Source organism: Phascolarctos cinereus, unplaced genomic scaffold (genome assembly GCF_003287225.1).
Source record: "Phascolarctos cinereus isolate Bilbo 61053 unplaced genomic scaffold, phaCin_HiC Scaffold_4;HRSCAF=312, whole genome shotgun sequence".
Lineage (NCBI taxonomy): Eukaryota > Metazoa > Chordata > Mammalia > Diprotodontia > Phascolarctidae > Phascolarctos > Phascolarctos cinereus.
In genome coordinates, this window is record NW_027555847.1 from 466,380,499 (window position 1) to 466,399,408 (window position 18,910).

Here is an 18,910-nt window from a genome sequence, read left to right on the forward strand (position 1 = left end):
TACCCTCAAAAGGAAGGAGTTTGGGGGGAAAGTGGGATTCAGTTTTGGAATTGCCATAGAAACTTTACTGTTTTCTTGCTTTTCAGCACCTCATTTTATCTGCATCTTTTTCTTACCATGTTACATTTCACTTCATAATATTTTGGTTGCTTTTTACCAAGTGTGTGAGAGTAGCAGTGATAGCCACGGAAAATTTTGGTGTAATTGGCTCTTTTCAGACTGTGCTTATGCCATTGCTTTCTGAGTAGTATACAGAAGTTTGTTTAAACTAACAAGATCTGTGTAATTCCCAGTTCTGTTGTGCACGTTTGTTTAAATCTTTAAGCACTTAACAAAATGTGCTGATGAGCTCACAGGGGCACAAATGTTATCAGTGCACATTGTTGGTTTTCAGTTCTGTCTGACTCTTTGTGACCCCATTTTTGGGGTTGTCTTGCTAAATGAACGTGTAGTCTTCTGAAGGTCTTATCCTTAAAATTGAACTAAACAAATATTTATTAAGCATTTATTTATGTAGAAGCAGCATGGCCTAGTGGTTAAACATCAAGTCTTGGAGCCAGGAAGATCCAGGTTCGAGTCTTGTTCCTGACAATTATGTGTGACCCTGTGCAGATTACTTAACTTCTCAGTGCTTTAAGAGACTCTAAAATTAGAAAAAGTGCGAAACTGCATTGATAAAGGGAGTTTCCTCACTAGAGAATTCTCTATGCAGCTGAAATCACGGGTATATGTCCTATCCCAGTCTCTACCTCTGCTTGTGGCCAGTGCAGTATGCACTCTGGATATGCAAAAGTGAAGATGAAATGGCACCTACCCTCAAGAAGCTCACTTGTATTTTCAGAGATACAAGATATGTACATGTAAATTAAAATACAAGATTGTTTGAGGAAGGAGAGAAAAGTAACAGCTGGGCAGACCAGAGAAGACTTATTGTGGAAGGTGGTACTTGGTCTGATCCTTGAAGAAAACTAGGGATTCTGAAACCATCTTTCTCCATTCTCCTTCTTTGCTTCATTCTCTTAATAGTTATGTCTTCTTTTTTGCCAGTGTCACCGTTTGTATTTGTACCTTTGATCCCATCTCCAGGAGCATGCTTCTTTGTTCATCCCTCTTTTTAATATCCTTAGCCATTAGGTACAAATGTGTCCACATCCCTCTGATCCATAAAAACCTTTCCTTGAACCCATGGCCCCATGCAGCTATTAAACTTTATTTCTTTTTTCATTGACATTTAGAAAAAAATTCATTTTGTTACCTCCCATTCCTCAACCCAGCTTCTTTTCCCTTCCCCATCCTCCTAAGATGAACTCCAAGGTCCTCAGGTGGTCTCTTTATTGCTAAGTCCATTGGCCTTTTCTCAGTTCTCATTTTTCTTAATCTTACACTGTTGACTAGGTATCCCCTCTTCCTGGATAATGTGTCCTTCCTGAGCTGCTCTTTTAAGAATCCTTTGCAAGATCATCATCCTGGTCCTGTCCCCTCCTGCTTTTGTCTATTCTAGGATTCTGGCCCCCATTTCTTTGAAATCAGCTCCTGCTAGTTCAGCTCTCTGTATGCAGATGACTCTCAAAGGTATACATATGTATCCAGCTCTGTTCTCTCTTCTGAGCTTCAGTTTACCTTCTGAACCCGTCTACCTGGGTGTCCTGTAGGTATTTAAAACTCAGCAAGTCCAAAACAAAACTCATTGTTTTTCCCTTAAACTCCTTTTCTGTTTCTCTTTAGAGTATCATTATTCTTCTAGTCCTCCCTGGGTTTACAACCTCAGAATTATCTTTAGTTCTTTACACTGTCCCTCACCCCTGTATCCAATAAATTGTCAAGTCTTGTCATTTCTACCTTCGCATCATCTCTTGTTTCTCCCCTTCTTTCCATTTATACTACATCCACCCTGGTTCCTTCTCCTGCTCTAGAAGCTTCAGTGGTTCCCTGTTGCCTCTTTGATAAAACACATCTGTTTGACACGTAAGGCTCTTTATAGTCTTGTTTCTGCTTATTTTTCTGGGATGATTATACATTATTCCCTTTTGTGTACTAAGTTCCCAGCCACACTTGCCTCCTTGCCATTCTCCAAAGATGACTTTAGTTTTTGGCCTCCATGCCTTTGCAGAGGTTTTCTCCTATGCCTGGAGTATCCTCTACTCATCTTCATTTCTTGTAACCCTCAGCTCCCTTCAAAGCTCAGCTGAAGTTCTACCTCTGACAGTAATATGACCTGGTTATTAATGTGTCCCCCTTCTCCCCTGTAAGGTGTGTATGTTTGTATCTTGCATTTACGTCTCAGTATTCATGGTGTATTTCTCTCCCTAACCCCAGGAGAATGTAAGCTCCTTGAAGACAGTGACTATTTTGTCTTTGTCTTTGTTTTTCTTGTGTAGTGCCTGGTGTATATTAAGCAGTTTAGGAAATAATTATTGTATTGAATTGACTCATGGAGCACAATCTGTATGAGAACTCAGGCAGGAAATGAAATGTCCTTTTTGATAAAAAAAAAAAGGTAGTGGGCCAGTTTGATTGGAACATTGTATATGTAAAGGGAAATGATATGAATACTTCTAGACAAATATGTGGAACCCGTACTTCGCAGTGCTTTAAATGCCAGGCGCAGAGATTTGTATTTTATCCTAAAAGGTGTAGGAAGTGTCATGATCAGGTCCATGTTGTAGGAGTAGTTATTTTATAGTTGTGTAAAAGATTGAATTAAGGAGGAGAGAGATAGGAAGCAGGTAGATCAATTAGGTTGCTTTTACAGTAGCCCAGATAGGAGGCAGTGGAATGTTATAGAAGCATACATTGAGAGATGAGAGAACCTAGAAGTCATCTTCCCCCAACCTCTCATTTTATATGTGAGGCCCAAGAGATATGAAGTGACTTTACCAAGGTAATATAGGTAATAAGTTACATTTAGGGTTTGAACTTATATCCCTTGCCTCTAAATACAACATTGTTTCCATAGTATCATACTGCCTCTGTGTGAATGAAGTGAAAGTAGGGGATGTATGTGAGAAACGTGGAGGTAGAATTGAAAGAACTTAGCAACTGATTTGAGTAGGGGGAGGGAAGAGAAAGATTTTAAAGTTGTGGATGTGGGTGACAGGAAAGATGTTCTCTCAGCCAAAATAAGAATATTTAGAGGAGGTGTTCATTTAGGGAGAAATATAATGAATTCTGTTTTTTATGTGTTAAGTTTGAGCCACATGGGGGTTTCCAATAAATAGTTGGTGATTCAGAACTGGAATTCAGGTGAAAGATTAGCCTAGAAAAAAAGACTTGGGAATCATCTACCTAGAGATGATAACTAGGTCTGTGGGCTTACTGAAATTACTGAATATCTCCCAGGTTTCTATTCCATTTGATATTGAGTTGTCTTAAGAGAAAGGCCTGAAGAAAAAGAGGAAAGGTTATAGAGATGATAACACACACACTCTTTATCCTTTTCAAACTTATTTTGAAGGGTGCAGCATGGGAATTTCAAAGTGGGAAGGATACAAAAATATTAGTTTTTTTTTAAAGCTTCTTAAACTAACAAATTAGCCTTTGGGGATTGCTGCAATTTATATGAAAAACCAAACTATTTGGATAACCAGTGAGAGTTATTTTCTTAACATAGATTGCTTTTCAAAATGTCTAGACCAATTCTACTAACAGTGCATTAATGTACCTGTTTTCTCAGAGGTCCTCTGGCATTTATCATTTCCTTTTTTTGTCAGCATTGTCAGTCTGATGCATCTGAGGTTTAAACCCTGGGGTTGTTTTAATTTGCATTTTTCTTAATTATTAGTGTTTTAGAACATTTTTCATATGGCTATTTGATAACTTGGATTTCTTCTTCTGAAAAGCCTGTTCATATCCTTGGACCATGATGATGCTGGACTTGGAGAATGGCTCTTATTCTTAAAAATTTAACTTGGTTCCCTAAATGTCTTAGAAATTAGACCTTTATCAAAGAAACTTGCTGCAAAGATTTTTTCATTTACATGCTTCTCTTCTAATTTTAGCTACATTGGTTTTATTTGTATTAAAACTTTTAAATTTCATGTAGTCAAAATTGTTCATTTTATTTCTTCTGTACCTTCTCTGTCTCTTGTTTGGTCTTGATCTCTTCTATCCATAGATATGACAGGTAATTTCTTCCTTAAGGAACTACATTTTAATGGGGGGATATAACTCATAGGAAAATGTAACAGAAAATGGAGTTTTGGCCTAGGAGTCTGGGAATGTGAGTGCTGCCATAGGATAGTGGATTCACGAAGTTTTTTTTTTTTAAGTAGCTGTGGTAGCATTGTCTTGATTATTGTTCCCAGGACAAGCATGCAGAAAGATGCCTTTATTGGGTAGGCTTGTTTTTCCTGGTGGATAGCTGTATAGGATCTATCTCTGAGGTTTTTCCTTGTCTGAGCCTGATTTGTTATAAGGGTACCAGAGTAAGTTATTATGTACAAAAAGAACTTTGTTGAAATTGCATATTTTCATCTGTTGCAATATTCAGTTTTGTCTCTAACTTTTGAAGAAAGGTATCATTTAATTTTATTTTGTGTTAAAGCTGCTTTAGAAGTCTCCTGTCTTCTGTCTGATTTCAAGAAAAATGAAAGTGTACGCCAGGATTCTTGGCCTTTGAAACACTAGATAAGTCCAGTGCCTGACCTTTCACAATCCCCTTTTTTTCTGTTATATTGGGAACTTGCTGCTCATTTTATTCTGTCCAAAGCTAAGCACCTAGTCCAGAGATGAGTTTGAGCAGTGGGTATCTGCTTTGGGTATTTGACTGAGTGTTCTGAAGCCTAACTACGTATTGCTTCTCAGGCTTGTGGTGGTTTAAGAGCATTTTGGGAGGGGATAGCATAAAACACTACAAGGATTTTTTTTCCCCAAGGGCTTCCCTTAGTGGAAAAGCATTAATGAGGAACCAAGGTCACGTAGCATACAGAAGGTCCTGTTACTGATAATGTGCCTGTCTCTCAGAGATTTGAATTGGGTCACTTGTCTGGAAACCATCCATTGGTTTTTCTAAAGGCTTCTTTTTTCTTTCTTTCTTTTTTTAAAAATTAAATTTATTATTTATAAATATAATTTATATATAAATACATTTACTTATTATAATATTAATATTACATTTATTTAATGTTTATGTAAACATAAATATTTATAAACACAAATTTATAAATAATAAAATTATCAAAATTCAATTTAAAAAATTAAATTTATTTTTAGTTAATTTATTTTGATTTATCAACAATCACTTCTATAAGCTTTTGAGTTTTAAATTTTTCTCCCCCTCCCTCCCCACCTGCCTTCCCAGTCTGAGATAGGTTATATATATCCATTTCTATTAAACATATTTTCACATTAGTGATGTTGTAAGTAAGAATTAGAACCAATAGGAGGAACCACGAGAAAGAGGAAACAAAACACAACAGAAGAAAAAAAGTAGCAAATAGTATGCTTTGATCTGCATTCAAGCTCTGTAGTTCTTTCTTTGGATATGGATAGCATTTTCCATCATGAGGCCTTTGGAGATGTCTTAGATTCTTATATTGCTGAGAAGGGTTAAGTCTAGCAATGTTAGTACCTAACTGATTATGTTATTCCCTTTTTGAGCCAAATCTGGTGAGAGTAAAGTTCAAACAATGCTTATCTCTCTCCCTTCTTTCCCTCTGCTATAATAGGTTTTTGTGCCTTTTCCTGTAATGTAATTTACCCTTGTCTGCCTCCTCCTTTGCTTTTCTCTCAATACATTTTCTTAGATCAGATTAATCCACTTATTTGGATCCATTTAACCCACTTGATTAGATTATTTTTTTTTGTCATTACATCACAGTTAACTTGTACCCATCCCCTTTATGTATACCCCTTTAACATGGTATAATAACAGTACAGTTCTCAAGGGTTACAAGTGTCATCTTCCCTTGTAGGGATGTAAACAGTTTTATTAATATGTGTTGTTTCTTTCTGTCCTGTTTACCTTTTTATGTCTGTCTTGAGTCTTGTATTTGAAGATCAAATTTTCTGTTGAGCTCTGGTCTTTTTATCAGAAAGGTTTGGAAGTCCCCTATTTTGTTGAATATCCATCTCCCCTGAAATATCATGCTCATTTTGCTGGGTAGTTGATCCTTGGTTGTAACCCAAGTTTGTTTGCCTTATGGAATATTGTATTCCACGCCCTACAGTCTTTTAATTGTGTGGGACAGAGACCACTACTCAAAATCAAGACAAAGACTTGGATAACCTGAAAGCAGAAAGGAGTTTAGTACTTTCTCATGAGAAGGGTACCGCATTAACTGGCCAGGGAGTACAAGTTGGTTATGGAAAGCAAGGCTTATTTATAACCTGACTCGAGCTCCTTCTCCCTTATCCCATTGGCTGGGCTTCAGGGGGCACAATCTATTCACGGAAATCTTCCCCAGCAACAAAAAGGTGGGAAGTTTTGCAAGGGTAAACAGTTTAGGTTGGGGGTAGGGCTATTCTTTCTGCTACATGCTTAAAAAAAAACAGGGTGGGGGGGGTTGACGAGGTCAGAAGGGAGTGTGTTTCAACAATACAACTAAATTCAAAGGCCATCTACAACAGGTGCCTCCAATTTCTCTACTCTTACTCTTTCTTAACCTCTTACTATCTGGCTTCTGACTGTATCATTTAACTGAGACAGCTCTCTCCAAATGACCAGTGATCTCCTAATTGCTGCCCTTTGTGAGAACTGTTAACAATAGCTATTAACCTTTTGAGGAGGCTTCACTTCTGAGAGATCATTTCTCACATAATGTAGAAGCTGCAAGGTCCTGTGTAATCCTGACTGTGGTTCCATGATAATTAAATTGTTTCTTTCTGACTGCTTGCAGTATTTTCTCTTTGAGCTGTTAATTTTGGAATTTGGCTACTGTATTCCTGAAAAATACTGTCCAGGCTCTTTTTTTCATCATGATTTTCAGGTAGACCAATAATTTTTTAAATTGCCTCTCCTGGATCAATATTCCAGGTCAGTCGTTTTACCAATAAGGTATTTTACATTTTCATCTAGTTTTTTCATTCTTTTTTTTTTTTGACAGATTCTTGCTCTCTCATAGAGTCATTAGCTTCCACTTGCCCAATTCTAATTTTTAACAAATTGTTTTCTTCTGTTAGATTTTGTACCTCCTCCATTTGGCCAATTTTTTTTTAGGGACTTGATTTCTTCAGTGTACTTTTTTTCCAGTTGACCAGTTGTATTTTTTAGGGACTTGTTTTCTTCAGTGTACTTTTTTCCCGAGTTGGCCAATTGTATTTTTTTTTAAGGACTTGTTTTCTACAGTTAATTTTTGTCCTTCTTTTTCTAAGCTATTGACTCTTGCGTACCTCTCATTTTTTTCCCCATTTTTTCTTCTACCTCTCTCATTTGACTTTTAAAATCCTTCTTGAGCTCTTCTAAGAAGGCTTTTTGGGCTTCAGAACAGTTCATATTCCCTTTTGAGATTCCAGATGTGGGTTTGTTGACAATGTTGTTCTCAGAATTTCTACTTTGGTCTTCACTCTTCCCATAATAAGAATCTCTTGTACATTTCTTTTTGCTCTTGGTGTTTGCTTATTTCCTGGCCTTTAAAGAGATTGAGCTCTCCTGCTGGGGGAGCAGAGGGCACTGACCCAAGCTTCTTGTGTTGGGAGCCTAGGACCTGGTCATTGGCTTTGTGTGCTGGGGCCTCCAGTGCTGGCACTTGGAGGCTGTAGGATTCTGGCAACTTACCTGGTGTTGGGTAGTGTGGCTCCTGGAGATTTCCTTCTCACCCTGGCCTTTCTTTCCTTCCTTTTGCTTTCTTCAGTTCCTTTCAGAGGGACGTTGCAGGATTTTCCAGATCTGGGGCCCCGTGGAGCGCTGCTTCCCATAGTTTTGCTAAGGTACTGGGAGAGACGGTTGCTGTAGAATGCCAAGGCACCTGGTGCTTTTCCAAGCTGATTTCTACCAGTTCCCCTGCCCTCACCGAGGTATTCAGGAATCCAGGTGTTGGTGTTTGCCTGCTCTACCACCTGGATTTCAGGATTTCCTCCTGGCATGATGAGGTGGGGCTTTCCACTAGCTTGCTGGGACACTTCTCGTTCTCTACTGAGGCTCCTTTTTTCATAGGTCTTGTACATATGCAATACACATACCACACATGAGCAATTCATGCCCACATAGGGCACAACTAGCCAATAATAAGTGCAACCAAAGGGAAAAAATTCCAATAGTCATCTGTTTTGTGCCGTATTTACACTTTTTTTTAATGTGATGCCTTTTTAAAAAACTTGCTTGGGGCAGCTAGGTGGCGCAGTGGATAGAGCACTGGCCTTGAAGTCAGGAGGACCTGAGTTCAAATTCGGCATCAGACCAAACACTTGACACTTACTAGCTGTGTGACCCTAAGCAAGTCACTTAACCCTAATTGCCTAAAAAAAAAAGCAAAAAACCAACAAAAAAAAATAGAAAACTTGCTTAACAATTGAGGCTATCTAAAAGGGGAATGTGTTACTCCAGCAGAGGCTGAATGACTAGTTGATTTGCATAGTGTAGAGAAGATTCACTTTCAGGTTTCAGTTGGATGGATGGCCTCTCAGGTAGGTCTCTTCCAGCTCAAGATCGTTTGACTAAGACATCCTTGAAACTGCAGCATTGACGAGTAGAGTAAATAAGAAATCAGAACTGTATAAATGTGAGTGTGTGTACGCTTGGGAGGAAATATATAGGTTTATGTCAAATGAGACAGTATTTGTGAAGCGTTTTGCAAACATCAGAGCACTATGCAAATACTGCCTGTTATTATTATTGTTCCTATGTATCATCTTATTGCCTTATATACCATGGATCTTATCGATGTAAATTAGTATAGCAGTGATAACTTGATCTATGTGCAAAGGTGAGTCTAGATTCTCCAAGGCAGTGCCAATTTAGCACAAGTTTTGTTGCTTTAACCAAAGCTGAAAACCAGAGAGACATTGTTTCTACTGTTTGAGAACCAGTTTAGTTAGCTAAAAAGGGAGAATTATCTCTGTAATGTTTTGACCATGGTGACTCAGGAGTGGATACATTTACAAAAATTCAGTGCAATTGAGAAGTTGCTCTTGGAAAATTTGGCTCTTGTTTTAAAATCTTTTTAAAGATAGAGATGACTTTTCAAGGTCAAGTGATCTCTAACACCTTTTCTTTTTTGTTCCAGTATAAATAAACGGCCCAGATTACTTTTTCATGAAAAAGGAGAACATCCACTGAAAAGTAAGAACTCAAGTAACATGCAGAGAGAAAGTTGATTTTTTTAAACTTTGGATATGAATAGAACTTTTACATATATTCTGCCTACTTGAGTTTCATTCTTCAAAACAAATCTTTCCTAATTAGAATAACATAACTACAGTATGAAGGGGTTAGGTTGAATGATGAAATGCAGAGAAAGTAAGTGCCTTTTTTTTTTTTTTGGTGAGGCGCTTGGGGTTAACTGACTTGCCCAGGGTCACACAGCTAGTGAGTGTCATGTGTCTGAGACCGGATTTGAACTCAGGTCCTTCTGGCTCCAAGGCCAGAGCTCTATCCACTGTGACACCTAGCTGCCCCTAAGTGCTTTTTAAAATATTTGTTTTTACATAGTTTATTAGTTTGCAGAACTGAGACTAGAAACATGGTCTCCTTCCTGGCAGATAATGCTACTCCACTATACCAGTGTTCCAGTCTCTATCAAGCCAGATTTACTTCCTGCAGCTTTTTCCACTTCTGCCTGTCAAAGTCAGTTAATCCTTCTACTCTGTGACAGTCCTTCAGATGTTTGATGAGAATTGAAATGAGAATGTCAGACTTGATGGTCTGCAAGAAGGTCCCTTCCACCTTTAAAGTTAGGATCCTGTGATCTTGTCTTCTAGCCACAATATTCCAAATTCCTTCAACCACTTTTCATATGATAGAACTTTTGGAATTTGTACCATTCTAGTTGACCCCCTTTTGCTCTATCTAGTTTATCAGTAAACTGTGACTCTCAGAACTGAGTACAGAACTGAGTAGAGATGTGATCTGAGCAGGGCAGAGCACAGTGAAACTTATGCCTCCTGAGTCGTGGGTAAATGCCTCTCAAGGTAGCCCAGCCTCCCCCCCCTTTTTTTTTTAACAAATTTAATTCAGCTGTTTACTTTTTAGATTTTCTCTTGTAATCTAGGAGATTTAAATTACTCCTCTGTAGTGCTAACTAAGTTATTTTTCTCAACAGAATTTTTAAAAAAGACTTTATTTCTTCGTATGGCATAGAAGATGAGTTCTGCTGCCATGAATGACGAGCCTGATGCACTGTCGGTGGTTAACCAGCTTCGAGATCTTGCAGCAGACCCACTAAATAGACGAGCCATTGTCCAGGATCAAGGATGTCTGCCAGGCCTCATTTTGTTTATGGACCACCCCAATCCTCCAGTTGTCCACTCAGCTTTACTAGTAAGTGATACCTTAGTACTTGTTAAATGCTTTAGTTTTTAGCTTAGCTCATGTCTTCAAGAGAGTTTGTATATTTATTCTTCCCTTTGAACGTTTTCCCTGTAGTGTCCATCTAATCCCATTTGCTGGTCTTTTTGGCTCAGTGCAGTTCTTTGTTGTAGAGGTGGTCTGTCCTTTGTTTTTTTCATCTAAGAAAGAGAAATGTTGTAGGGCAGCTAAGTGGCTCAGTGGATAGAGGCAAGTCCTGGAGGCAAGAGGACCCGAGTTCAAATGTGGCCTCAGACACATAACACTTGATACTTACTAGCTGTGTGACCCTGGGCAAGTCACTTAACCCCAATCGCCTTAAAAAAGAGAAGAAAAGAAAAAAAAATAAGAAAGCAATATCTGCTTGAAAAAGCATTAGAGTTAATTCTGAGTTGTCCTTGCTTGGAGAATAGTATAGGTAAAAAATTGTTTTTATTTGGTGTTGAACTGTTTTTTTCCCCTAATTATGAGCATGTTTGATCTCATGATTCACTATAGTTGGAAGATGTCACCTTATTGATTATATAGTTCAGAGGTGAATAGTTGTCTAGCTTTCCCATTCTATTTTCTGCCTTAGAACTCTTGATTGTTTCTGGCTTCTTTTCTGGTAATAAATAACATTGCTTCCTAGAGTGATGGAAATTGCTAAAATTTAGAAAAACAGACATCTCTGCAAAGATGTAAATTTATACTTTTCCTAGGCTAAGGAGGTTATTTAGTAATTGAATATATTTGTTAAATAAGGGGTTTTTTTCCCATAGTTTTCTGGCCTGTGACAAAAAATCCTATTTATATAAACAAAGGGCTAATTAAACAAAGTACCATCGCCCCTAAGAGACAGCATGGCCTAGTGGATATTGAGTCAGTTCTGGCCTGAAGAAGTTTCAGACTGGCTTCTGACATGTACTTTTGCTGGGAGACTGGAGTCAAATCACTTGATCTCTTAGTGCTCTAGGTTAGAGTTACTTGGCTAAGCTGCATCAGTTTCTATACCAGATATTCCTGACATTGGTGAAATAACAGGCTTAGATAAAAAAAAAGGTGGATAATGAGATATGTTTCTTATAGGTGATTACTAAGAAACTTAGGTGACTGCTATCTTTTCTAATCCTGTCAGTAATTTTGAGGGGTGTGTGTGTGTGTGTCTGTACACATGTGTACTTGTACACATGTATGTTTAAATTGGACCTGTGTTTTCATCTGGGTAGGAAGTCCCCCCTCCCAGTGAGGAGATGCCCCAGACTCAGGACTTGAACCCAGGCCTGCTTTCAATACTGTACTGCTTCTTAGTTATAAGATCAAATGCAATTGTAAGAAAATCTCTATATAGCAAAATATTTCTAGCCACCTAAATTATCATCCATTTATTTTTTAAAAAGTTGGTGACTAGAACAAAGTTCCATAATAATAAGAGGATTTGAACAGTTGCTGAAAATTAGTAGTAATAAGATCTGACATGTAGTAGTGTGGTATGCAGTATTATTAATATTAATGTTAAACTATTAATAAACATAGGCATAATTAGGTGCTTTTGAGTTTTCCTTTGCTGAGGATGAAAAGGGTGAATTTAGAGCTTTTTTTTTTCTTTTTGGAGAGAATATGCAATAAATACTGGACCATGGTAATGAGATGGAAAGGGGCAATGTAAAAGGACACATGCTGTGGAAGCAGGTAATTTTAGGAGGAAAATCAGCATGTGGGTAATCTAATGCTGCCTCCCTGAAACTGAAATTTTATTGATACTTTTTATTTTTTAAGACACAGACACTTCCCGAAATCTCCCCCTTTTCTATGCTGCCTTGTAACAAAGAAAATGCTGAGTAAATTTAAACAGCATAGCCTCAGAATCAGCCAGTAAGGCAGCTGTAGACCTCTCTGCCATTCTCTGTTAAGAAAGGGAAGTGTATTATATCATTCATCCTTTGGAATTGCTAATAATTGCCTAATTTGAGTTCAAGTGGCTTTTAGTGGTGTTTTTATTTATATTTTTCTCTTTCTACTGTCTTCCAACACTATTTCTCTCTTTTGTCATCTTTTCCAATTGATGGCTGAGGTAAAATGTGAGAGTTGTTTTAATTTGTATTTCTTTTATTAGTAATTTTGAGCATTTTTTGATATGATTGTTAATGGTTTACAGTTCTTGCTTTGAAAATTTTTGTTCAGATTCTATGTCTACTCAACAGGTGGTAGTTTTTTAAGGGATAGTTGCAATGTGGAATCAGGAATCATATCAGTGAACTTTGTGTGTTCTGCTTTATGAAATTTTCATCCATTGTTCTAGCTTGTACTGAATGGATCTTTTACTTATGCATGATTTTATAACATCATGCATTAGTCATTTGGTTCACTGTTACAGATCTTCTAATGTTTGACACTTGTATTATACAATATTAAAAAAATATTTGGGGGCAGCTAGGTGGTGCAGTGGATAGAGCACCCATCCTGGATTCAGGAGGACCTGAATTCAAATCCAGCCTCAGACACATAAAAATATTTACTAGCTGTGTGACCCTGGGTAAGTCACTTAATCTCATTGTCCAGCGCCCTCACCCCCCCCCCAATATTCAGTACTATCGCTTTTAGAAAGTCTTTTTTTTTTAAAGTATTAGGAAGCTGTCAAACTCCAGGTGGGAATACAAGTTTACTAAAATTCTAATTTTTGCTTGAAAGCTGAAATTTTAACATCGGCAATAAAGACTGTCAGTTGTTTTCCTTGAAGTGACAGGCATACTTCAGTCATTTTCAAGAACATGCCTGCCATGTCTGAACAACAATAGTTTGTCAGTTCTTTCAAGAAAAAATGGTCTGTGAAAATCACACGAGCTTTTCCTAGAAACAGCCATTCCTCAGAATCCAGCATACTGTACATTTCATCACATAGAATTTTAAAAAGACATATATACTCATTAATAAAAATTAATAAATTAATAAATTAAAATTAAATAAAATTAACTTTTATTGCTTCATCTAGGATATGCTTAAGTGAAATTGGCATTTGTTTTTACTGTGGGTGTGTGGTAGTGAAGAATACAATGACTATTAATATAGTTTAGTGCCACTGCCTTGAATCATGCTAAATTGCCAGCAGTTTTACCCACCATTACTTTGGCACCATCAGTACAAATGTTAATACAGTTATTCTGGAATAAATCATGAGATTCAGAAAACTTATTCAGTGCTTTGAATGTTTCAGCACCACTTCTATTTGTTGCCAAGCATTCACATAAAAGATATTTGATGATTATTTGGTGCTGATACTGGATGAATGCAAGCAAAATGGCAAATATAGCCATATCTGTAGGTTTGTACCCTTATGAGGCAAAAGTGCAAATGCTGTAAATGGGATTTTAATTCTTGCAGTTTTTTTAATGCTTGCAGTTAAATCTTAACTCACAGATCATGTAACCTCTGGAAAATGCCACTGTTCACTTGAAAGAATGAATGTGAAAAAGGCCTTAGTATTATTGGCTTAAAAACGAAATAGCTTAGTATTATTATAAAAATCATTTTGACCTTGGTGACCTTGTTCTGTTCTCCTGCTCCCAAGGTCTAGGGACCATGGTTTGAGAAGTACTGGTTATGTAAAATATCAAATGTGACATTGAGTTTGTTGGTTTTGCTTAGTTATTTTTCTTTATTGCATTGAAAGTCTCATTGGGGAAAATACCTATAAATGATTGTGATATTAAAAAAAAAAAGAAATCAGTAAAACTTTGGAAAAATGGGATTCCCTACACCAATGAAATCACAGTCGTTCCTCCATCCCCATCAATAAACAAATAAATAAAAAATAATTGGACAAATAAAACCCAACCTAAAACCACATTAAAAAATTCCCTAAGTCCTAAAATCTGTTTTGTTGAATTTTTTGATTTTGTGTTTAATATTAGTTTTGCACTGTATTTCCATGTTAGAAGTACTCTAGAGAGCACATTGTCTTTGTAGTGCTTTTATTTTACCCTAAGTGCTTGAAGTAGTTTACTTTTTTCTTCAATTACTGCCTACATTTTAAGTATAGACACTAATATTTGACAAATTATTCTTCTGTTTTTGTCATAAGTAGGAAGGTATAAGCCAGCATAATACTAAGCTATTGTGGTTGATAATTTGAAGTGCCCATGAGACTCCACAGTTGGGAATAAAATACAATTCTTTGAAAATGGTATATTGTGGTTTAAAGAGACCATACCTGTGGGATGAAACTGCTGCCCTTTTTGTAGTGGATTCTTATGAATAAAATAAACTTACTAATAGTTTGAAGTTCCAATAATTTTTTTATATCAACATCTTATTTATTTTTGCTTTTTTGCTTTTTTGGTCAAGCAATTGACTTGCCCAGGGTCACATTGCTAGTAAATGTCAGGTGTCTGAGACTGGATTTGAACTCATGTCCTCCTGACTCCAAGACCAGAGCTCTATCCACTTCACCACCTAGCTGCCTATCTTATTTATTAAGCATTTATTAATGAGAATTTATTAAGTCCTTACTATTCTTCAGGCACTATGCTAAACACTGGAGATAAAGAGAAAGGCAAAAATAATCCTTGCTCTCACAGTGGTCACAGTCTAATGGGGGAGACAGCATGCGACCCATAATGTACAAATAAGGCTTATGCAGGATAAATTGGAGACAGTCCCAAAAGGCACTAGAATTAAGGGGGATTTGCAAAGTCGTCATTATAGAAGCTGGGATTTTAGTTGAGATTTGAAGGAAACTAGGGAAGCCAGGAGGCAGAGAAAAGGAGGGAAAGAATTCCAGAGAAAGGAAAGTATATCTTTTTAGCAAAATTAGATTTTTACAAGTTAGTATTTAAATACTACTTTTTTTTAAAGAATAAAATACTCGTCTGCTTTTTAATTTTTCTATTGATCCTTTTGTTTCTTCTCTTCCTATTGATTTCTCCACTAAGCACCTTTAGGAGGAGTAGAGTTACTTTTGGAAATAACCTTGAAGGTAAAATTAGGATTCGGCATCTCTTTGGGTTTCACTTTACTATCTTCTCTTTGTATGCCATTACTACTGAAGATCCAAAATTTGCTGTGTGTGGAAAATAAGATATACTTCTCAGATCCCATTAGAACTGAGTAGCACTGAATTCTCAGCATTGTTAAAAAAAACAAACAAACCCAAAATAAGTGTGCTGCACTTGGAATAAGTATTTAGTTTTTCAAAATTTCTGTCTTCTACTGTTATAAACCTGAAATAGAAGCATGAAGACAATCCCTTAAAATGCTTAAGTTTTTCAAGCTTTGATAAAAGTCAGACAAATTATGAAGTTTCTGCTAGTGAAATCATAATGCCCTTGACCTTGGTATGTTTAAAAAAGAGCAACAGCAGACCAAGACACTAAAATTAGCATGTAATACCATAGCTTTTTATAGAGAGAGAAGGGTTTGGTCAAGTTTTTAAAATGATTGATACTTTAATCTTAATAGCAAGGTCATATAAAGTTAAATGTTCTTTGCAGCAGAACAGAAACTATATTGTAATTCTAAACTTGCCTAAATGCTACTTTTAATAAATATTTATGATTGCCTTCTTTTTAACAGCCTTCTCTCCTTGTTTTTTTTTATTGTTGACATTTTTCAAAGTCCTATGAGAAAGTTAAAAGAGGAGACTCTACTTTATTAGGCAAATATTAGATGATAAAGTTCTTTAGGTCAGGAACTATGTCTCATTTGTATTTTTTACTGCTTAGCACAATGTATTATACATAGTAGATGCTTAATCAATGTTGAATAAAATGACAATGGACAGAGAAGTTTTTATTTAAAACAATGAAAATGGCATTTCAAGTCAACAAATGACTTATTTAAATGCCTAGGTCCAAGGTACAGTGCTAGGCTTTATGAATATAAAGATGGATATGACACAGGCCCTGCTTTTTCATTACAGTGCTGTGGAAGAAATGACAAATCTTCAGATTAACTGATATACACAGAGTAAGTACAAAGAATAGATCTAGGAAAAGTGTTAGGGAAAATTTGGGTAGGGGGAAATCAATTTCACTTTGGAGGCCATTAAGGAAGACTTCATGGAGAAATTGTCATTTGAGTTTGGCCTTAAAGGAAGGGAGGGACTTCGATAGATGGGTGAAGTGGTGTAGATTCTGAATTGAAGGGAGAGGTAGATTGGGACTGGGAAGACAATTGGGAAACTTATAGTACTCTGCAGAGAACAAGAACTTGAGTGGTTGCCTTGGAAGTGGGAAAAAAAAAAGAGGTCAAGTACAGAAGATGGAAATCAATATTGACACCTGATTTAGATATGTGGGGTAAGGAAGGGCAAGAGTTAAAGCTAACTCCTCCAGTGTATGGGCTTTGGAGCCTGGGAAGCAGGTGACATTAATAAAAATAGAAAACTTTTCTGGGAAGGTGGAAATGGGGAAGATGATGAATTTGGTTTTAGATGTTTTAATTTTGGTCTGCTGATGGTTTATCCAGGTGGATATTGGAAATATAGGACTAGAGTTGGGATGCAGTGATGATAGGGAGGTATCTATAAGGGGTGATAATGGACCTTATGAAAATGAAAGGAATAACCAAGGGACAGAGTATAGAGAGAAGAGCTAGGGCAGACCCATGGAGAGTATTCTTTTTGTGGGAGAAGCAAGAAGACAGTGAGGAATCAGTAAGAGTTAAAAGGAGAAATCAGAGAAGTAGGAGAACCAAGAAAGTATATGATCTTAGAAGCCAAAGGAGAAGAATGTATGTTGACAATTTAAAAATTAAGTTGAACATAAAAAAGTTTATTTGACATTTTTGATCTCATAGCTGTTCAGTTTGCCAAATTTGCATTTTTACTCAGACTTTTAGCAGTGGTAAAGTTTACAAGCTTTTAACATCTCTTTTTTTATACTAGAGTTTTGGAACAATAGTTTTTGTTAGCAGGTTGTATGGAATGTCATTTTATTGATGTTATCTCGTTTTACCCTGATTTCCCAAAATCTAGGAGAGATTTTAATAGGGAAGATTAAAGATAATGGTAGACCTCAGGTGTTAGCAGAGAAAATGGAGCAGATCTACCTGGAAGAGCTGTCTTATATTCTGCTTGTGGAGAGAATGTATACAAATGCATACAAAATTACAAAACTGACTGCCCCAGCCAAAATTTTGCTTGTTGAGTGGATTTTCACATGACCATACCAAGACAACTTGGAAAATCTTATGTCAGGACAGTATGTCGCATTTGTTAATTTAATATCATCCTCAATATGAGAACGATTGTAGTTCGTTGTATTTGAATATTCTAATCTTTCAGTTTAGTTTTCTAGTACAAATTAAGTTTTAATGTGCAAAACATCTAGTTATCTAGTGTTTTGGAAACACTTTGATATGTAGGTTCTTTATAATTTTGTGTCTCCAAACCTGTTTCTTGTTGCTGCTAGATATGTAGGTTCTTTATAATTTTGTGTCTCCAAACCTGTTTCTTGTTGCTGCTAGATGTCAGTTTACTTTAACCACATTTTAGTCTGGAACACAAATAGTCTTGTCTTTAAGTAATTTGCACAGCTTTTGGAAGAAGGGTATAGATAAGAAGGAGGAATTTTTCTTGTATGGGTACAACTACCATGAGAGAGTCCCTGACTTTCTAGCACACCTCAGTAAATACTTGTTGAGATGATTTAAGCGGAATTTCATTTTTCACCATCTTTTTTTATATGGTATAGGGCAAGGTAGAACTTTGTCACCAGTTTTTAATGTGTGATGTTAAGCATAGTGAAAGAAATATTTTTCCTGTGTGTGTTACTTGTAACTTTGCTTTGCATTGAAAAGTCCCTACTCCCTCTGTTAATAAGCTAATTCACTAATTGCTGAGTGAATCCAATTGCTTCTTAATTGTGTATTTTCTGAATCTGAAGTTTGGTTTTTTATTGATTTATTATCCTAGTTTCCTGACTCTGCTTTCATCCTTCACCACATTTTTGCCCCCTGCCTTTGACCTGGGCTGGGGCCATTCTTGTATAGCATACAGAAGGAACCCAAGAGGCTCTCTGTTCCAGTCTGGCTTCTACAGCCAAGAGTCAGTTATGTGTCTCAGAGCCCTCCAGGGAGTGAGAGTTTTCCTTTGGCAGTCTAAATCATACCCTCTGCAATGTCTATCTGTTGCTGCCAGTTTTCTCTAGAACCGAGAACAACATCTCTAACTCATCTTTGTGTCAGCCCTTCAGATCCCTGAAGTTACTGTCTCTTTCTGCTAAATATACTCAGTTCCTTCCATTGATGTTGATTCATATGGCATGAATTTGAGTTGCTGCACTATATTGGTTGCCCTCCTCTGGATGCTTTCCAGCATGTCATTGATCTTCAGTGAAATTCACAAACATTTATTAAATGCTGCCTGTGTGGCCAGATATTGATTGTGTCAGGTGCTAACAATGCAAAGATGAAAAAAACAAAGCAGTACTTATGCTGCAGGAGTTTACTTTCTGTTGGAGAAAACACGTACATGAACATTAAAACTCAAAA

The 18,910-nt window shown here is 36.7% G+C and overlaps 1 protein-coding gene across 2 annotated transcripts in view; it reads left to right on the forward strand.

Moving 5' to 3' along the window:
- Positions 1-18,910, forward strand: part of ARMC1 (armadillo repeat containing 1) — a 98,552-nt gene that overhangs the window by 1,927 nt on the left and 77,715 nt on the right. Inside the window, exons 2-3 of one of the 2 annotated variants that reach the window (XM_021002082.2) lie at positions 9,162-9,217; positions 10,197-10,414. In XM_021002082.2, coding sequence (XP_020857741.1) covers positions 10,238-10,414 — 177 coding nt within the window. In that variant the 5' untranslated portion in view covers positions 9,162-9,217; positions 10,197-10,237. The remainder of the gene's footprint in view (positions 1-9,161; positions 9,218-10,196; positions 10,415-18,910) is intronic. The other variant, XM_021002081.2, reaches the window with a different exon arrangement.